The sequence below is a fragment of the Typopeltis vanoorti genome, chromosome 7 (assembly GCF_054136105.1).
Source record: "Typopeltis vanoorti isolate ZY-2024b chromosome 7, IOZ_Tvanoo_1.0, whole genome shotgun sequence".
Lineage (NCBI taxonomy): Eukaryota > Metazoa > Arthropoda > Arachnida > Uropygi > Thelyphonidae > Typopeltis > Typopeltis vanoorti.
The window spans coordinates 46,277,096-46,300,052 of NC_143555.1; the positions used below are offsets into that span (position 1 = coordinate 46,277,096).

At 34.4% G+C, this 22,957-nt stretch overlaps 1 protein-coding gene across 3 annotated transcripts in view; it reads left to right on the forward strand.

The window, feature by feature from the left end:
* LOC150104645 (ribosomal protein S6 kinase alpha-5-like) overlaps positions 1 to 22,957 on the forward strand; it is a 547,165-nt gene that overhangs the window by 190,582 nt on the left and 333,626 nt on the right. The window contains exon 1 of one of the 3 annotated variants that reach the window (XM_090395840.1): positions 4,411 to 4,525. The exons of the other annotated variants lie outside the window; for them this stretch is intronic. Coding sequence (XP_090251966.1) covers positions 4,450 to 4,525 — 76 coding nt within the window. The 5' untranslated portion in view covers positions 4,411 to 4,449. Of the gene's footprint in view, positions 1 to 4,410; positions 4,526 to 22,957 lie in introns of those variants that run through there. 3 annotated transcript variants of the gene reach the window in all.

Below are 22,957 nucleotides of genomic sequence, written 5' to 3' on the forward strand. Positions count from 1 at the left end.
AATAATGCTGGATCTAATAATATTCACTTTGCTTTAGATAATTATATTATTTTTGCTATAATGGGATCGTTTTCTTATCAAACCGATTTGATTATAATAATTCAATACATTACGATGGTGTAATTTTTGCTGCTCCTAAGTTCAAGACTGATAGATGAAAATTTTTGTTCGTTATAATTGAACCGTAGTTATTGTTAAAATGATAGTATTTCCTCCCTGATATTTAATGATTTTTGCTATTTAAGATCGCTAATAAATTTGTCGAGATATCTGGCCATTTTAATGAGAAATTTAGGAAGAATAAACTTCTGTCCAATTTGCACTGACAGTGTGCTCAAACGAAGATGCCCTTTGAAAAGACCCGAGTTCGAATTCTGTCTACAACCCGAAGAATCTCTATAAGTATTTTTCAGTTGAAAGTAAGGTAGTTTTAACAATAACTATGGAGGCAACAGAGCGTTTCTCTAGAAATCTTCAAAACAGGCAAACAGCCCAAAGAACACGCGCAATTAACACATCCTTCGAAGCAGCTACCATAGAGTGGTCGTACAGGCTCGGCTAGTTGGAAGGCTGTAGGACGTAGATTAGCATTAATGTGGAATAATATTTATGTCATCGCAATTGGCCGAACATGACGTTTGCAACACATACTTCCGAGGAAAATTCTAACATTTAGATTTTTTAACCTCGAGTGGAATTTCTAATGTTCCGATACCCACTTTTCCGCTTCTCAGTCACTGCATCCCTCATTTGAAGGCATTTAAAACGGGCTATTCCTTTTTTAGTAAATTCTTTCTTTAGCAGAAATTGATACTATCTATTCCTTAACTTTCCACCTTAACTCTTAATTTTTATCTTTGACATTATGGCAGTTTCTTTTTATTGTATAGTCCACATATTTTATTCATATTATTGCGACACTCCTTAACTCTTCCTTAAAACATTCTGTTTGTTAATACTATTGGACATCCACTATTGCGACCACCACAGCATTTTTTGGGGGGTGAGGAGAATATTGTTAGCCAGAAGAATATCGTATTATCAAGTTTCACGTTTACTTCACTTAAACACTTGAAAAAATGTTGTAGAATAATTTTTGTTATGTACAAACGGATATGCAAATGAAAACTTAAAACTTGATTTTATATTAGCCTTAGAATCCTTATTGCGTGTTTAATGTGGATCATGCTGTTTAATAGAATTCAACAAATAACTCTTCCATGTGAGTGTTAGTTCGTAATATTTTTTATACATTCACGTTTGTGTGTCAGTATAAAAATACAGTAACTATTAATTTCCACATTAAGGCTTTAGCGTTTTGAAATAGAGTAATTGAATCATTTTATGATAATTTCGAAAATAATGGTAGTTAAATTTTTATCTTTGATATTATGGCAGTTTTTTGTTGTTGTATATTCTACATATTTTATTTACTTATTGCGACACCCTGTTTCTTCCTGATTAGCCTAGTTTAGCAGGCATTATATTTACCGATTTACTGTGTTAATTACAGCAGCTTAGCTATCTTTTTTCATCGAAATAAAAAAAAGAAAGAAAAATTCTTCAAGTAGTGCTGTGTCCTTCCAAGAAAAATAAATAAGGAAGTTATGAAGTTTTGATTATAGAAGAAAAGCGAATTATTTGATATGCATTGACCCGAGAAGAAAATTTGAAACTGAAACAAGTGTGTGTGTGTGTGTGTGTGCATGTAACTGTAATAACTATTTTCACTTTGTTCCCAAAAAAGAAAAAGCTGAATTATTTCATTAGAGGGAAACAAAACGTAATCCATCCTATCCAGAAGTTTTCTTTTCAGTGAAATCCAGTTTGAGTCTACTTAGATTTTACTCCGTAAGATGAGATTTCTCCAAGTAGCATGGTGCTGCTGTTCAGAATTATGCTGAGCCGAGACAATATCCCGGCTTGGATGGCCGAGTAGTTAGCGTATCTGCTTTCTATCCATTAGGTTGTAGATTTAAGTCCTACCATGGACACGAATGTTTTGTGAATGTTTTTAGGTGGTAGATGCATTTCATCACTTTTTTTTTATTTATTTTGATATAGATATTACACAAGCCAGCCTGGGTGGTCAAGTGGTTAGCTGTCCGCTCTTCGACCAGTAGCTGCGGGTTCGAATCCTGCCATGGGCATGGATGTTTATATTTTCACACATGCATATATTCAAATATACATTCTCCCAAGATGGACTGCATCACCTGGGGGGGGGGAAATAGACCCAGCCCTCCTTCTGCATTTGGTATAGATCTTCACTTAGCAGTGCGGTTTCTACAGGCTGAATATCATAATCATATTACATAATAAGAAACCCTGCTGCAGAGAGACTAAGCAAACATAGGACTTATTCAAGCACTTCAGACTTCCTGTAAGCGAAGCTCTGGTCTCATACTGGGCGATGAAATTCATCTCCCAACTTAACACATCCACAACCATCCATGTTCAGAGAGGGATTCGAACCCACGACTTATTGATTGGAGAGTGGGTACTCTTTCCACCAGGCCAGCCAGACTGCAGTATATAGTATGTAGGCGAATATAGTACTGTATATAATAATTTTGCTGCCTTTCGTGAGCGAGATTCAAAAAAAAAAATACAATATATTTCACAGTTGTATATGTTTTCTTGCCAGTGTCCTTTTTGAGAGGGTTAGAAACTTAATTTTACAAGAGTTGGAACTGCCACATCAGTAGAAGATCAACTAACACATCTTCAGTAAAAAAAAAGACCCATAAAAATTCCCCACTCATCAGGGTGTGGACTTTTATCTGTACCTCGCATGGCATAAATATATCACGCATGACCATTATTTATTTATTTGGCATTTACGAAACTAGGTACTCTTTCAGCTCAGGTATTATTTTACGTTAGAAGTAAAACTCCCAGATCCGCCGAGTATTATTCTGGCATATCTTGAGTGGCATTCCTAAAAACTTTCGAATCTGTTCAGAAGAGGTTAATCATATTTATTTCAATAAGTTGATCATTTCTTATCATGACATTCCGAAATTCACTTTCTGTGTTTCTTTTGTTTTATCTTGGAAGAAGTGGTTCAGAAAAATTTCTGGAATACATAATAAGAAATAAAACTTTTCTGTATTTCTTTCCAGAGAGAGAGATTGAGATTTTATTTATTTATGAAAAGAACGTCATTCATATATTTGTTATGGATTCATCATTATTTTTAATATCCTCTTTCTTCAGTCGATACACACACACACACACACACACACACACACACACACACACACACACACAGTGGATTCCGGTTAATTGCGACGCATCGGAACACTTTGTCCCAATTATGCGAAATTGGGACAAATCCTAAAATATCACAAAAAATTAAAAATGTTTACAAATAGACAACTTTCAGTATACCTTTGTTAACTATGTTTTTATTTAAAAAGACTAAACGTACATATATGTGTTAATATCCCTAAAGAGGTTTAATTATACCTAGATATCTATCAAATAAGCATATTTTCCCCTAACAATTATTTTGGAGAAATTTATCGAGTGTGCCCTAACGGCTTGCTTTTCTAGACTGCAACTGAACAAAATCAGCACAGGTATCTAATTCAGATAAAGCCTTCTTGCATAAAGTAGCGTCGTAATTCAGCAATAAACTTTCTTTCTTCCTGGTTAGTCACTCGCTCATGTTCAGATGTGTGATCCTCATTACTTTCCTTGCTTGTCTGGCATATCTTTCTCCAGTTTTCTAGCTAAATCTTCCGTTTTGGTTTTTAACATTTGCCATTAACACGCACGCCTCATCCAGTTACAATAGATTATCATTGAGAAGAACCTCCTTAACGCCTGGATCCTTGCCTTCTCGCTTTCATTTTTGGGATTTTCCCTGTTGCCCATCGCGCGATGCCTATTCTCCCAATTTGCTCTACTGGCCTAACAAACGTGCGATAGTCGGCTTTGGAGCACCGATTATCTCTTCCAGCTGACGATGACTTGTGTTGGACGGTTGGCTTTTATTTTGCCAAGTAAGGCGATTTTATCCGCTAACGTTAGATCTTTCCTTCGCATGGACCCAATAAAATAAAAATAATAAATCGCTACACTGTTTGTTACACTTTTTACTAAAAATAAATAAATTTTTTAGTAAAAAGTGTAACAAAAAAGTGTAAAATTTTGCAATTTTTTGTTACACTTTACTAAAAATTAAATTTACTAAAAAATTTACTAAACATTTTTTAGTAAATTTTTAAAACATGTTACTAAATGTTAAAATGTTACTTTTGATTAAAATGTTAATTTTAATCCAGTGTTTCTCAACGTGGGGCTACGCCCCACAGGGAGACAATTTGAATTTTTTTTTTTGGGGGGGGGGGGCGCAATTAGAAATGTACATATTTATATTATACTTTTTCAGAACTTGGCTGACTATTATGCTAAAGGAGGCGGGGCATCAAAATCTTTGAGATGTTGAGGTGGGGCATGATCCAAAAAACGTTGAGAAACACTGTTTTAATCAAAAGTACGCTACCTAGCAGTCCCTGTAAGTAGAATCGTTCATTATCAAAATACGCGTTGCCTCTCTAGTCTGTATCCCGTCGCTGACTGACAATAACACACTCTCTATGCAACTCACTACACGTGCGCCATCTACAGCCACTGTTCTGATAAAGCGGCAACGTGGCTCAAATAAGCTAAGCGACTTTGGGTTATATTCTCGATTTGTTTCCTTTCTTTAATATTTATCCAAAATAAACGGCTGCCCCAATTAACTGGAATCTACTGTATATATATTTTTTTCCTTTAACTCTGAATCATTGGCACGAAGTCGCAATTATATCTCTTATGTCGGAGCCCGATATTTGTCATGCATCAGCCGGAACAATTAACGCTTAATAACTCTTCATGAACTCCATAACTAACGAACCATTTCCTCCACGTTTCAGTACTTGTTTTCCGAACTGTAACACAGAGGACAACTCGACTCTATTTACTGTAATATCAATTATTTACTTCCGGAAATCGTAAGAAAAATTGATGTTATCGGTTAAAATTTATTGATGATTAATTAAAAATAAGTTAAAATAATAAATAGTTGTAACACAGGAAGGAATAAGGTGATAAGCAGTTATTTAATAAATAATTGATATTGCTAGAATTATGAAACTGTAAAATAAGTCAGTTAATTTACTTAAGCTTTCAGGGTCCAAAGTTCGATGTTCACTGGTTGTTTTGAACTAGGAATTATTAGCCGCGAGATAACTAGGCTCAGCCAGTAGCCAAAAATATTTTCGCTAACCGCCGAAAAATGTGTATTCCATTCTTCATATCACTGTGCTCAATTTATGGCTCAAAAATATATAAAAATCTGCCATGCTTAGCAATTCTTTAAAATATTAAGTTATCGCGACTCAGCGATTGGAACCGTTTTGGACTGGACTATAAAGCTGCCTTGGTGTGTGCGAATTCAAGACATGACCACAGATGTTTAGTTCAAAAAACCGGAAAAAAGTATTCAGCAAATGATATATTTAAAAATTAATTACAGCATCTAAATGTAAAACTCATAAAATAAAAAACAAACAAACTGTGAAATAACTTAAGGAAGAAATAAACCTTGTCCACCATATAGAAGTAAAGAATATAAAATATCATTCGATTAGCATTAAATATTGTGTAAAATTATCGGAGACTTCATAGAAATATCTCTTTCCTCCCTCAGTTTTACTTAAATTCTCCCAGTCTATTGAAACTCGTGACTTATTTCCGGGGTTTTTCAAATTGAGTTTTGGACAGTTTAAAGGGAACATGAAACAGTGTGAAAGACAGGCAAGCAGAATCAGGGTAGAACGAGTAATTGGATATAAAATATATTGATAGGACCTGGCTTCACGGACAATAGCGTTGAAAATTATGAGTGAAATAGTGCTATTTCACTCATGAAATAGCACTATATGCTATTTCATGAGTGAAAATAATGAATTTCACTCATGAAATAGCATATAGTGTATTAGTACGTGGGTAGACCAAGGTTTTTTTTTTCTTTATATTATCCGGAAAGACTCCTATAATTAAATAACACTTTTTTTTCCCAAGTCACTTCAGGCTGCCACTAAGCGGCGCAATGGTCTCACACCGAGAGATGAAGCAATATCTCCTATCTGAAGACCTTCCCAAACCATGTCCATGGCGAGATTCGAACTGATGGCATTTCGGTTGAAGAGTAATACATTGAACTTAGCCACTAATATGTATATTTTGTTACAATAACTTAGCAGTTTTAAAATGTCAATACCTTTATCCTCGGAAATAATAAGCCCATTAACCTCCCTTTTAAAATAAACTTACTTATCCCCACCTGCTGTTCTGTTAACTCTCTGATTAAGTTTGTTAATAAGCAATTTTTGGTTTATCACTTTAAGTACCTCTGGCAGCTGTTTAGTTATTTTTGCGCATTATATCTGCGAATATATGTTCTCATGGGGTTTAATCATGAGACAGAAACTTTGCTGCTCCCTGAGGTTCACAACAGAAGTGCCAAGAAACTTTTCTTAGAAATTCCATGTCTTTAAAAAATTTCTCTCTCTCGCAGAGAAGAAATTAGATCTCCTTTCCAATCAAGTGACGCATGACAAAAGCATTTGTGCTGAGTAGACATACAAACTCTTAAAACAACCTTTTCAGCCTTTATGTGCCTGCACTTAGCTCATCTTCTCCTTTTTTTAGAGAATTAAAAAAATAGGAAACATTTTTTTTGTATTTTAAATATTGCAGAAAAAAAAAACGGAGTTACGAATAAAAATAATCATATAGATAGGATTTACAGGAATTGGATGATTCTACTGACAAGTGACCATTCTGCATTGTGGGTGATATTATTATCCATGTTTTTTGGTAAGAAATGTCATTATGCAATTCTTTTTTAACTAACAGGCTCTATTCAAAAGTTAAAAAATATGGAATAAAAGTTTCACATGAATGTAAACTATTCCTATTGAAATTTATTCATCCTGCAGGGAGGGAGGGGGGGGGACACTGAAAGAACCAAGTTGAAACAAATCTGGGGTTAATTAAATAATTATTGAAAATAATATAATCGGAAACAATTAATTTTTCATCAGTGTTGGCGCCGATGGCCTGAGTCTGTTGACAGTTGAAGCAATTGAGGTGGTGTTAGTCGATTTTTTTTCTGTCTAAATGTCTGTAAGTTAAGTCTCCGTAGCGCAGTCATTTGCCATTCTTCTAGATTGCAAAGGCTTGATTTTAAATGCCTTCGAGGACCTTTATAAAGGATTTTCATCTGAAGGTAAGTTAACTGGTCTCATACGTGGTGGCAGAAAGTGTCATCACGGAAAACAGACAGATCGATTAATATCCAGTTAACTGCCATAATATATTAGCCTAATTGCTTTGGTGATTCTAACTAAAATCTGTTACAGTTCATTGCTAAATAAATGCGTACAGGTTATCTAGGTTAGTTCTTTTTTATCGGATTTCTAAGGAGCATAATTGCGTAAATAATCCCATTTTCGGTTCGCTTGAAGTAACTTTTTAAAGAAGTAACTTCAAGATACTTGAAGAAGAAGCCAAGTTACTTCTTTGTAAAGACGTAACTTGGCTTCTTTGAAACCTAATTATTGCTCTAATTAATGTCCTTATATGCATAATGTATTATGGCTTGTCAATTGTGCATGAGTTCTTCTGGTGGGTTTCCTGTTTGCTGAATGAAATACCCGATTTTCTGAGAGGAGAAACTTACTACTTCCGCATGAGAACGGCTAACGTACCTTCAGCTGAAAAGCCTTGATAAAGATTCTTCGTGTCCTAGACGGGATTCGAACCCAGTCTTTCCAAGCCAAGAACATCGTCGAAACCAACTGAGCTGCGGAGGTTTTCTTTAGATACATACTATTTTCATTAAATTTAATTTTAATCAAAATATTTGTTTTTGTTTATTTTGCATATTATTATTTACATTGTATTCATTTTCTTTGTTCACCCATTACTTTACCTTGTGCTACTAATTTAGCTTTTCTGTGCAACTCTCGCTTGAATAAATGTCAACAGAAGAGTACATGCGGAACTCAAATTTGTTCCTTGAAAAGGTAGTCGAATATCGAAGAGTGGCTGGTGAAAATGGTACATTTGCGACTGACCCCTCCCTCTCAAACCACAAGACTAACTTCTCATTTATGTCGGAATGCAATACGTGAGGAATCCGCTGGGTTTGTAATTGGATTGAGATGTTGACCATCATTCACTGTCAGTTTTTATAAGTTTAGAAGAAAATTTAAAAGCAGTGGATTGCTATTTCAATGGACCAATGGAATATTCATATCACAAAATATAGCGGTTGAATGGCATCAGAAATTTTTGGAGAGACTTTTTGGTATATCATCCGAGACATGAAGATCCTCATAGCTTTTTTTTTTTTTTTTGGAAAAACCTGTGTTCGAATCCCGCCTAGAACGCGAATAATCTTTATAATAACCTTTTGTGGAATGAAAAAAAAAAAAAAAAAAACTGGCTTTCGTCGAGTTTCTTCATCCCATAAAACAGTTAGTTGGGTAGAACATAGTTGAGAAACATAAATACACTGGTTTCATAGTCTTAGTTGCTTCGGCTGTAATATCAAACATTAATGAGACATGAGAGCAGTATTTTAAGATCGGATTCAATTTGGCTTTTCTGTGTAACTCTCGCTTGAATAAATATCCACAGAAGAGTACATGCAGAACTCAAAATTCGTTCCTTGAAAAGGTAGTCGAATATCGATGAGTGGCTGGTGAAAATAATACATTTGCAACTCCCCCCCCCCTTCCAAAAAAATACAAAAAAAAACCCACAAGACTAACTTAACTTCTGGTCAGCTGTACAGTAAAGAAATAACGTCTTGAACGACGGGAGGCGCCATTTTTTTTTTTTTTTTTTAAAGCTGAAGAGGGAGAGGTTTGTGTTGTGCGCCATGATGAAAGGCCAGAGGTGAAGATTTGTCGACGAACATGAACTTGATCTTGTCTATTCTTTATCAGACGTTAAAGGGATAAGATTATAACTCTTTTTTTTTTCTTTTTCTTTTCTTTTTTTTTTTTTTTTTGCAAGGGATCAGACAGCACTCTTTTTTGTAGCATGTAGGTTTACTAGGATGGGCTCTCCCCATTGGAAGAACATCGATTTTTGGAGGCTTTGGATGTCGAGGGGTTTGATCAACTCGAAGTGTTTGTTAAAGAAGATTATTTATGTTTAGGAGGAAGAGGATAATACAGACTAGCACTGGTAGTTATTTAATGAAATTTTAAAACTATTTTACCGACACTATAAAAATTTAAATAATCATAGCTCAGGGTTTGTCATTAACATTAACTGATTAATACAATTTTTTCCCCCTTTTCCAAAGTCTGGGTGAAATGTCTCAAGTTTTAGGGACACGTGCCGCAACTAGATAGCAGTGCCGCTAGTTGGATCAGTGAGGCATAGTATTGTATTGCCACAAGAGAAAGCGTATTGTGGTGCAGAAATGTTCGAGCTTATCTCCGTCCATAAGTGTAGTGTACGGAGAGAAGTTTCAAGAAACGGACAATGTTTTTGTAAATTTTAACTGTACAGTGGTTTGGTATTGTCTCGCGGAACTTCTATATTTTCAGTTTTGATGGTGATGATTTGTCGGTTTTGTTTAAATTTTGTTTTCTAAATATAAGTGAGAAAATGAGGAAAATGGCGTTGCATAGATAATTAATTAAAAAGCCTTTGGAGAACTTAATAAATGTGAACTATATACCTGTTGTTATATTTAATTACCGTGTGATGATTTTTCACTCCTAGCTGCATTTTATTTACATACTTCACCTGTTGTCTCCAAGCGAATTACACCTGATCGACTAGCTCTTCGATTAATCACTAGTGTTTGATTTTGTTTCGCCAGTTAAGCGGAATTTACTGTTATTGTGTTGTAACAGTTTTATTTTTCCACTTGCGACCATCTCATGATCGATTGGACGTAGATCGATTGGTTAAATTGCTGGGAAGGATAATATTCTGTAACTGATCGAATTTTGGAGTTTTATATTCGTTTACCGACCAGATTATGCTGCAAGACCATAATTTGGTTAACAACTCTTTCCGAAAGTTGGATAATAACATCTAAATGTCAAAATGAAACTAAATTATATCTTATAAGACTAAAGAAACTAGAATTCGGTGTAATTAAATGAATCCTATCTAACTTATATACAAGACCCACTTGCCTGGTAACTTATGAACCTAATTCTGGATATACACTGCTCAAAACAAATAGCGAATATTTTGGTTTTCCTGTAAATTATAAAGTTATAAAAATAATTTACAAATGTAACACATTTATTTTAAAATATTCTTAATATACAACAGTGAAGAACACGCAACTGCCTACAAAATCATGTTATGACTTGTCGAAACATGTTTTAGTCGTATTAGCCTTTGGGGGCGGTATAAAAGCATGGCTTGTTGCGCTCACTCCCACAGTGCATAATTATCACTTAAACTGTAAAGTTGTTTCACCTACCACCCATTATTTTGTTAAAAATGGCAGAGCAACATGATATCCCGGAATCCATGCTTGGAGAGCCATTGGTCGATTAGAAGCTGGACAAACAGCAAGTTGTTGCTCAAGCGTGTCGTGTATTTCAAAGCGTAATTTCGCGACTTTCGAATCGCTTTCTGCAGACAGGAAATGTTTGCCGAAGACAAGGTCGCCCATATTCAACACTCCAAGAGACAATCAGTAAATCAAGCGAACATGCTGCAGCAACAGGGAGGCTGGTATCGACACAGACAGTACGAAATCGTCTTCATGCCATAGGTTTATATGCTCGAACACCAATGCTTTGCATTACAGTTACTGCAAATCACAAAAGAACCTGAAGAATTTGGGCACTGGAACATTGCAATTGGACAAATGAGAATTGGGCTCGTGTACTTTTTAGTGACAAGTCCAGGTTCAGTCTGCAACCAGATAACTGACGTATCGTGATATAGCGTGAGTAGTAGTGCAGTTCACTTTGAACAAGATCAAGATAAGATAAGGAATCACGACGTGATTTGTTGTTGAGACGATGACGTCATTGTGGGCATGACGTCAGGAGATTGGAATGTTAGGAATTTCCCTGGGGCATATGTGTCAGTGACTTGAGTTCTTGTGTTTGGGTTTGCGTATGGAATTATGGGTGATGGTAGAGATAAGGATTCGTGTTCTGATTGGTGGTGCACTTCTGACAAGATAAGATAAGGAATCGTGACGTGAATGTTTGTTGTTATGAGATGTAGATAAGTGACATCATTTGTTAGTTGTAAATCAGTGGCGTTATTGTTTGAATGGAAAAGGGAGATATATTAGTGGATAAGGAATCGTGTCGTGATTGGTGGGACACTTCTGACATGATCAAGATAAGATAAGGAATCGTGACGTGGATGTTTGTTATTATAGATTTTGGAATGTTTGGAATTTCGGTGGGGCCTTTGTCTGTCAGTGACATCACGTGGTGTTTTTGGTTTGCTTATTGCATTGTGGGTGTTTTTTTGGGGATAAGAATCATGACGTTAAGTGTTTGGAAATTTCTGGGGAACATGTCTCTCTGTGATATCATATGGTGTTTTGGTTTGGCTATGGAATTGTGGGCGATGTTTTTGAGATAAGATATCCTGGAATTTTCCCAGGGTGACACACATCCGTCATTGTGATCATGTTCTGTGTTTCGTTGTCTACAGATGGCTGTACTACTTTTCCAATACATTTTCCAGTATTTCTTACCTGTTAAAGGGTGGGAATTCTTAGAAAAAGTCGTGAAGGCGGCAGTGTTTCGATCTTTTCTGAATAATTTAATTATATACTAGTGTCCCTTAACACACACTTTTTTTTCCATAGTTCATCCGTATTTTCTTCTATATTCATATTCTAATTCAAGTTCATATTTTATTCATAATTCATCCGAATATTTTGATTTGTCTAAATTAAGATCTTAAAGTTCAATAAATAAATAAATGAACAAATCTTGTATGAAGTGAATTCACTGAGATTTCAAAAGTTATCTTACTTAAACATACTTAACACATAAACGACACTATTTGTTCTTTTAAGTTTACACAGTGACAGTATTTCAAGCTTTTCTGAATAATTTAATTATATGCTGGTGTCTCTATGGCATTTTAAAATAAATAAACGGACAGTTAAATGGATTACAAAACCTTTTGTATGTATTCTAGAAATTCTAATGATAATTTAAATTACTTAGAGTTTTCCAGAATGGCTCTTCTAAATACGAATATTCCAAAAAAATATTCCAAAATAGTTAAATTTTATATCCACGCCACAACACAAACACAAAAGCCACAAAACGAAATTTCTGTAAATACTGTAACCTGAAATAGTTGAGGATTTCAGCCTGTGGGATCATGCTATGTTTATTTCCCACGTTTGTGAATGTTGTATGTTTTTCATGAGTAATACTGGCAGTATGCAGTTACTTCAAATAGCGGAATACTTCAAAGATGAGTGAGTCATATCCGCTAATTCGATCCTCTTTCAGATTATGTGAACATTACTTAGACATTTTTGTAAACCATTAATCATATCTCTTTTAGAGATGTATTATAACGGTTTCTGGTGTGACTATGTTTTTAGCATTCACATGATTCATACATTGTGATACACATATCCTAAGTTGTCCTAATTCTGTAACTGAAATTTATTTTTTTTTACCTTAGCATGACTAATTTTAAGTAACGGACATGCAACAAACAAGGTTTTAAACTCGTCGTAGTGTTTTCTTTTAGAAATTTCTTTTGCCAGCACAACAAATAAATAGTTATTTCTTATTATTTCAAATGAATATTAGCTCTGTAATATATACTTTGTTAATTTCTATGTTACCTTTTATTTGACTAATATTATTAACAAATTGTATTTACTGAATCTAACATACAGAAATTAAATAAACTGAAAAAGACAGGTATCTACATATATAATAAATAAAATGTTACTTTTCAGATGAAATATTCTCCACTATTTCTGCCTATTAATTTAATACCCATTTCCTTTTGCTTCCAAGAGTTGACAGTTTCATTGAGTCGATTAAAAATAATATAGGACAAATAATATATAATACCCTTCGAGCAACAGATAACATTTGCACTATGATGTCTCAAAGTAAGATAATCTTACATCAACATCATATCCAACAGCATGCAGAAACATATCCGTGAATCATCTGTGCGAAAATTTCATTTTGGAAGGAACGGTCAGGGTTAAGGGTCAGGTAAACAGTGCTATAAGGAAAAACAAACGAGTCGAGTGTTTACAGTTACGGCAATTCGTTCTTCCCGTGCAGCCATCGTATTGTGTTGTGGTGATTGGTATCCAGGAAAGTGAAGTAAAATAATGGGTGAACTACAAAAGTCATTGAAATTTTCTTTCTTCAGTAAAATAGTATGAGACAAACTCTTCAGTTAGCTCTAAAAGGTTGGAAACCGATTATTATTTTAGAAGACACGTACATTGTGATGTATTTATCCAGGACCACCTGGGAAAAGTTTTGCAGGAAGTGGTCTGATATCCTCGGCTACTTGCAAAGAAGAATTGACTACGAAATGGACCTTGGTGAATGTTATATTCTTAAATGCTAAGATGGGGAACTAATACTTGATGATACAGGAGCTGATGGAAGTAAAGTTTTTTCTATTAGTTGTGAAGAAGCTGAGAGATATTCACCAAAAATGTACGACACTGATAATCATTTACTACTTTTAGAAACTGAATTACCTTCTATTCTTATCATGGGGAAAATTATCGCTAATCGTTTAAATTCATCAATGGTAAAATTAGACTTTCAAGATTTTATCCAATTCGATAAAGATTCTTTATTTTGAGACATTTACGAACATTTTACAAAAACTGTTTGTGTATATTTGCTGACAAAAGAATACACAGAATGTTTAGGGAGGCATGGTGTCATTTCCAGTCTGACACAATACCAAATGTATGGACCTGTGGTTACCATGGTATCTGATTTAAAAACTCTTGCGTGACCAGCTATTTTGATGTAATGTAACCAAGAAACAGTGAGTAACAAAAATTTTATTCATTGAACTCTTTGGAAAATGTTAAGAGTCTAAACTAAATATTGTGAAATATTTTTAGGTAATTACATGTTTTTTTCAAATTTTTGGAACAGTGAATATACTTGTAAATAGTATTACAGGAAAATAAATATGCATTTGTAAACTTAAATGAACAAAGATGTGTGGTTTTGTTGTGTTTTTCCACAGTGAATTTTTACTCAGTTATTCTGATTAGAACTTGATATTTAAATCCACAACTTTATACTTCAATGCAATTCTGTTTAATTATTTAAAAAAAAATCACTACTGTGAAATTAATGCGAGGATGGGGGAAAAAAGTGTTGAACACTGATATCCATGTGTTTGGTTGTTTTACAGAGATATAGTAGATAATTAAACCAAACACATGACTTAAACTCAAAGTTTGGTGTAGAAAAAATGTTTGTACTCTCCAGATAACACATATAAAAATTTTACCTTTCCCCACAAAAAGTAAGATACAAGCACAGTATATCCAGCAGCAGTGGGGTCCCCAGAGGGGGGGGGGGGGGGCAAGGGGCCCAGGCACCCCCCTAAAGAAAAGGAAAAACCACTAGAAAATTTTCCAAAAATCTTTTCCTAATTAAATTTCATTTTTTTTGTTTATGTTGTGTGCTGCTTATGAATTAGCGATGACTGCAGATGCTCAGTTATAGGTTGTATGCGATGTGTAGTGTGTATTCGCAAAATGTCTACTCAACTCGGCCCCCCCAAAGGTTAAATCCTGAGTGCTTGGCCCCCTCCAAGATTAAATCCTGAGTGTGCCACTGTCCAGCAGCATGTGAAAACATGTCGATGAGTCATCTGCGCAAAAGGTTCATTTTTGAAGGAACGGTCAGGGTAGGGCATAGTAAATGTAAACAGTACTATAAGAAAATACCATAGAGTCGAGTGACTTTGAACTTAAGGTAATCGTTCATAGATTGCACTACTGTTTTGTGTTTAGTAATGTAAAAATAATGGATGAGCCACAAAATTCTTTGAAAGTTTCTTTGTGAAAAGTTCTAATTGTTTAGAATTTTGTAACAGTTTTTTTTATTTATGTTGTGTGCTGCTTATGAATTAGCGATGACTGCAGATGCTCAGTTATAGGTTGTATGCGATGTGTAGTGTGTATTCGCAAAATGTCTACTCAACTCGACCCCCCCAAAGGTTAAATCCTGAGTGCTTGGCCCCCTCCAAGATTAAATCCTGAGTGTGCCACTGTCCAGCAGCATGTGAAAACATGTCGATGAGTTATCTGCGCAAAAGGTTCATTTTTGAAGGAACGGTCAGGGTAGGGCATAGTAAATGTAAACAGTACTATAAGAAAATACCATAGAGTCGAGTGACTTTGAACTTAAGGTAATCGTTCATAGGTTGCACTACTGTTTTGTGTTTAGTAATGTAAAAATAATGGATGAGCCACAAAATTCTTTGAAAGTTTCTTTGTGAAAAGTTCTAATTGTTTAGAATTTTGTAACAGTTTTTTTTATTTATGTTGTGTGCTGCTTATGAATTAGCGATGACTGCAGATGCTCAGTTATAGGTTGTATGCGATGTGTAGTGTGTATTCGCAAAATGTCTACTCAACTCGACCCTCCCAAAGGTTAAATCCTGAGTGCTTGGCCCCCTCCAAGATTAAATCCTGAGTGTGCCACTGTCCAGCAGCATGTGAAAACATGTCGATGAGTCATCTGCGCAAAAGGTTCATTTTTGAAGGAACGGTCAGGGTAGGGCATAGTAAATGTAAACAGTACTATAAGAAAATACCATAGAGTCGAGTGACTTTGAACTTAAGGTAATCGTTCATAGATTGCACTACTGTTTTGTGTTTAGTAATGTAAAAATAATGGATGAGCCACAAAATTCTTTGAAAGTTTCTTTGTGAAAAGTTCTAATTGTTTAGAATTTTGTAACAGAAGGTTAACATAAACTATACGATCAGAGCTAATAACCAGTGAAATAATAATAATAATAAATAACTATTTATTTGTGGTGCCATATGAAGTAATCTAAGAAGAATGAAGGAAAACGATTATGAAAAATCGATAGTGGGTGAAAAATACGAATTTTCAGTTATCATTGGAATAATTGATTGCCAATTTCATTTGAATAAGACTTCAAATTTATTTCCTAAAGAAATTTGTATTTCTGATGGAATTAGTGTAAGATATGCATTGACAAAATCACCTTGTAGTTGGAAAGAATTACCTGAAAGAGTTAAAAAACAGAATTCTTGGTTAATAAAATAAAACCACCAGCTGAAGTGGAAAATTGGTTGTCTATCTCTGGATAAACTAAGAAATTGGATGATAGAATCAACATGCAAATATCAAATATTACTCGCCAAAAGAAGAGAAAAATCAAAAACATTAACCAGGTTAATAGGGAGGCCTATTCTTGATTTAAATGAAATTGGATGCCCAAAACGTGAAAACATAACATGTACTTTTGAATGCTTTTGGAAAAATAACGAAAGATTCTGTGCTTTTAATAATTCTCAGAAGTATATGTATTGGTTTCAAAAAAAATAAATACACAACCCTTAATTTTACTACAGTAATAAATTCCCAATGATCACCAAATGAAAATTAACTTTCAGATGAGAGTCACATTTTCAAAAACCACATGATGGCAATTCCACAAGCATGGGAAAAAGCTTTCAACAACAGTGCAAATTTGACAATAAGAAGATTAAGGAACAAAAAAAATAGATTGTATTTTTCACTTTATTTCTGTATGTTATCGACTCGATGAAACTGTGTCAACTCTTGGAAGCAAAAGAAATGGGTATTAAATTAATAGGCAGAATTTTAGTGGAGAATATTTCATCTGAAAAGTGACATTTTGTTTATTATATATGTAGATACCTGTGTTTTTCACTTTATTTAATTTCTGTATGTAAGATTCAGTAAATACAATTTGTTAATAATATTAGTCAAATAAAAGGTAACATAGAAATTAACAAAGTGTATATTACAGAGCTAATATTCATTTGAAATAATAAGAAATAACTATTTATTTGTTGTGCTGGCAAAAGAAATTTCTAAAAGAAAACACTACGGCGAGTTCAAACCTTCTTTGTCGCATATCATAATACATCTCTAAAAGGGATATGATTAATGGTCTACAAAAATGTCTAAGTAATGTTCACATAATCTGAAAGAGGATCGAATTAGCAGATATGACTCACTCATCTTTGAAGTATTCCGCTATTTGAAGTAACTGCTCACTGCCAGTATTACTCATGAAAAACACACAACGTTCACAAACGTGGGAAATAAACATAGCATGATCCCACAGGCTGAAATCTAAAGGAAGCAGTGCTCAACTGTTTCAGGTTACAGTATTTACAGAAATTTCGTTCTTTGTGGTGTTTGTGTTGTGGTGTGGATATAAAATTCAGCTATTTTGGAATATTCGTGTTTAGAAGAGCCATTCTGGAAAACTAAGTAATTTAAATTATCATTAGAATTTCTAGAATACATACAAAAGGTTTTGTAATCCATTTAACTGTCCGTTTATTTATTTTAAAATGCCATAGAGACACCAGCATATAATTAAATTATTCAGGAAAGCTCGAAATACTGTCACTGTGTAAACTTAAAAGAACAAACAGTGTCGTTTATGTGTTAGGTATGTTTAAGTAAGATCACTTTTGAAATCTCCGTGAATTCACTTCATTCAAGATTTGTTCATTTATTTATTTATTGAACTTTAAGATCTTAATTTAGACAAATCAAAATATTCGGATGAATTACGAATAAAATATGAACTTGAATTAGAATATGAATATAGAAGAAAATACGGATGAGCTATGGAAAAAAAGTGTGTTAAGGGACACCAGTATAAAATTAAATTATTCAGTAAAGGTCTAAACACTATTGCCATCACGACTTTCTCTAAGAATTCCCACTCTTTAACAGGAAAGAAATACCCCAAAATGTATTGGAAAATTAGTACAGCCATGTATAGAAGAAAAAAAAACTGTATGTTTGAGTGACATCAGCATATAATTGAATTATTCAGAAAATCTTGAAACACGGCCGCCACTACTCTACTCTGCTTTAATAATTCCCACCCTTTAACAGGAAAGAAATACCCCAAAATGTATTGGAAAATTAGTAAAGGCATTATAGAAAACCAAACACAAAACATGATGACACTGACGGATGTGTGTCACCCTAGGAAAATTCCAAGATATCTCAAAAGCATCGCCCACAATCGCCCATAGCCAAACCAAAACACCATGTGATATCACAGAGAGACATATGTTCCCCAGAAATTTCCAAACACTTAACATCACGATTCTTATCTCTAAATATCACTCACAAAGCATTAAGCGAACCAAAAAAACCACGTGATGTCACTGATAGACGAGGGACTCCACCGAAATTCCAAACATTCCAAAATCTATAATAACAAACATCCACGTCACGATTCCTTATCCTCTAATATATCTCCCTTTTCCATTCAAACAATAACATCACTTACTTACAACTAATAAATGATGTCACTTATCTACATCTCATAACAACAAACATTCACATCACGATTCCTTATGTTATCTTGATTGTGTCAGAAGTGTCCCACCAATCACGACACGATTCCTTATCCACTAATATCATCCTTTCCATTCAAAACAATAACGTCACATATTTACAACTAACAAATGACGTCACTTATCTTGATCTTGTCAGAAGTGCACCACCAATCACAACACGAATCCTTATCTCTACCATCACCCATAATTTCATATGCAAATCCAAACACAAGAACTCCAGTCACTGACACATATGCCCCCAGGGAAATTCCGAACATTCCAATCTCATGACGTCATCATCTCAACAACCAATCACATCACGATTCTTTATCTTATCTTGATCTTGTTCAAAGTGACTACACTACTACTAGCTTGAAAGTGGAACAAGAAATAATCCACAGTTTGTTCGTGAAAGACCCGAATACGAAAATGGGAGTTTGATGGTATGGGTTGGAATAAGTATAGATGGCCATACTTATCTCTATTTTATCATAAATGGCTCGTTAACAGCCCAAAGGTATCGCAATGAAAATTTGGAACCTATAGTTCCAAATAGTTGCAGTTGGCCAAGAATTTATTTTTATGGATGACAATGCTCGTCCACACCATACAAATTTCGTTCAAGAGTGGTTTGAGGAAGAAGGTATTGAACGAATGGACTTGCCTGCCTGTTCTCTGGGTTGTAATGCAGTCGAACATGCCTGGGATGCTTTAGGTAGGCACTTTTCTGCTCGATTGGTGCGATCACAATCGCTCCAAGAGCTCGAAATTGCTCTCACTGGAGAGTGGGGCAATATCCCACATGAACTGTTTGATCATCTTATCCAGTCCATGCAATCAAAATGTATCTGTTTATATATGTTAAAGATACCAAGTTATTTTAAATATAAACCTGGTTTTATTTACTCCATTTCCCAAGTAAACAAACAGACAAGTCAGTCAAGTTTGCGCCTGCAAGTATTGCAAGCCTAGTTCATCCTGTACATAGTGCAAGACGAAGGCAACTCGTGGTAAAAGTAGAATAAGCTCTGATCACTATTCTTAATATTTACCTTTAATGCAAAGCACATCTCCTGGAGGAGATGTATGATGCTATGTATTAAAGGCAAGGGGCCACTTCCCAGACCGGTTTCGACCTTTATTGAGGTCTCATCAGTGGGAGCCAGGTTAAACCGGTCTGGGTAGTGGCCCGGTAGAGGTCGAAACCGGTCTGGGTAGTGGCCCCCCTTGCCTTTAATACATAGCATCATACATCTCCTCCAGGAGATGTGCTTTGCATTAAAGGTAAATATTAAGAATAGTGATCAGAGCTTATTCTACCTTTACCACGAGTTGCCTTGGTCTTGCACTACGTACAGGATCAGCTAGACTTGCAACACTTGCAGGCGCAAACTTGACTGACTTGTCTGTTTGCTTACTTGGGAAATGGAGTAAATAAAACCAGGTTTATATTTAAAATAACTTGGTATATTTAGAATATATTATACCCAAGGTAAAAACTTTATATATATATATATATATATATATATATATATATATATATATATATATATATATATATAATGAAAATATTATATTTTCATTAATTTTTCATATACGCCATATTAAAAATTAACAAAAGCGTTTTTAGCTATTTTTGTTGTTATTCTTGTTAAAATTATTTCATGCTAAAATGTATACTTTGTTAAATTTGTAATAAATATCGATTATTTAAACTATCTCATCAATTACACCCTATCCATAAGTAAGAAATATTTATTCATATATTAATTATCCGACAGAAACTAAAATATCAAAAATTGTTTTGAGCAGTGTATATGGAGATAGTCTGCTATGTCAGTACTGTGTCGCCTTGCTGGTTTGTCTGTTTTGCTAGAGTTAAAAGAAATAAAAAATTTTCTTGAATAAAAATCTCTGTAGGGTTGGTGAAAGTGAAAAGTTGAAAGTGAGTTTTAAATATTTTCAATATCTTAAGACGAGATTTCAATCTTGATCTTTCCAACCAAAGGATATTATTGCTACTGACTGCACTATCCAAGCACAAGTTAACTACTAAATGTGTACAGTTAAATTAGTCATTCTTACAGTTAGGCACTAAGTGAAAATATATTTTATGTTGTGAATACTTTAGTGATTTCACAAAATAAGTATTGCTATAATGAAATTGCAATACTTATATAATTCTTTAATATATTATAATTATGGTTAATTCGTATTATTCAATACATAAATACATATAAGCTACAACAAGCTGGCTTAAAAAAAAAAACTGCCTGTAAAATTATTTCTGCTCACTAATTGAATAATGTTAAATATAGGCTGCCTTAAGATAGCAATCGAACAGAGCAGTCACGATCTACACTAAACTGCGAATCAGCTACTTAACGAACGTTCTCAGATCTCCAGGTTATCTATTTATATCTCCATATTTGTTTCATCATCTAGCTTCATCAGAAGTTACATAATTTGGCACTGTAAACATAAATATATTACGCAAGTTCAGAGAGTCCCTTCGCAGCTCAGTCGATAGTGACAATACACTTTGAAAGGGAAGATCCGGATTTTTCTTCTTTTCTTACATGCAGGGAATATTTATAAATGGCTTTTCAAGTGAATGCGAGTTATTTGATCTCACACTGAGATTTCTCCTCACAACATTTATCCTTATTTGAACTTATTCCTTATTCCAAGGAAAATCCTGTCTAGGACGCGAGGAATGTAATGGTTAGGATTTTATAGGAAGGTGTAAAAGTTTTTCATCACCCCAAACAGACCATCTGCTTGGAGAAACTTATATTTTGCATACAAAATATAATTTGCACAATGGCTTTCGTTTTCTCAATTCACTCTAATCAGAATAAACCAAATGAAGTTTATAGTGACAAATATACCAAACCAGCACAACGGATAATGTACTCCAGCCTTTATTAATTGAATGATCTACAACCAAGAATAATTCCGGACTTGACCATACTACGAAATGTCCCTGAGATAAAGTGAAGTAGACTGTACCAACCCTGTGAACCAGTCAAGGTTGCAGAATTCGAAATTAAATCGTGGGGGCTTAACTCATTTGAAGGTCTGAATTGCCTCCATCAAGCATTTCGAAATGGTCTGACTAAAAATCAGTTACTTAGAAGCAACAGTGAACAGTATTTTTTGTTTTCTTTTTCTTTGTCGTTTCTTTCCACTTAGAAAGCAACAGTACAACAGATTGTGTTAATGAGATCAGGCCCATAAACATTTAAGTAGATAATGAATTAAAAATATTTGTAATGATTTGTGTCAGTTTGAGTTTGTGTAATATACTTATGTTTATAATGCTAAACGTATGTAACCTCCAGTAAAAACATCTGAAATTTTCCAGTTTAAACCTACCTTGGAATATGAGTAAACGAAATAAGGAAAATATATAAAAAAAAAAAGCCTCATTATTAAGAAATATGGCATCCGAAGTTAATACAAGATGTAGTAACATAGTAGAGTACAGAAAGCAATCGTTTATTTCAGTTCGATACAATAGTTTACTAAATAAAACTAGCAATCCGAATACTGACAAAACCTTTTGAAGAAGGCCAGAAACAATCACTTATTCAGACAATATATTAATGGATAAAACTAGAGTTAAGTAAAAGAGTCTGGACCACAATTATAAGCCACAACACATGATAAATAATATAGTACGTGCTTAAACATTAGAGATTTTAATGTTTTAATTTCTTAATTTTAATGTTAAGAAATCTTAACAGTAGAACTTCTGTAGCGATTTAGAAACTTAGTTGTTAAGCTATTGAAATGCATTCCTAACCGATAACCTAATCAGATCATTTAACAATATATCTTCTCAGTAGTAGGATAATATGTGTGAAGCTCATTATTTGTTTGGCGAAACGTTGATGTTTTTTGTAGTCCAAGAGATTCGACGCCAACCAAATCGATTTGGTTAGCGTCCTGGGCATTCCAGTGTAACTTCCCCAGATTTCTCGCCAAAACTGAAATAAATATGTTCCGGTTTCAGTTTTTTTAAGTCAGTGACGAAAGACGTGTTCAAATCTCATATAAAGCGAAGCAGTTTTACAATGGCTTTTCATACGAAAGCAAGTAGCTCGTCTCATACGGAAGTGGATCCTCCCGAAAACTCGGGGGGGGGGGGACTCCTCCGCATGACAAACAAATAGCAGTGAATACAACAATTCACAGCCATCGTAAACTATACAAATAAGATTAATCCCCTATCACAGCATTCATGACGTTTCAATGAAGCTGGGCTACTGCGCTGTGTTCATGTCTTTGATCCTATCACGTAAGGGGAAGATGAAG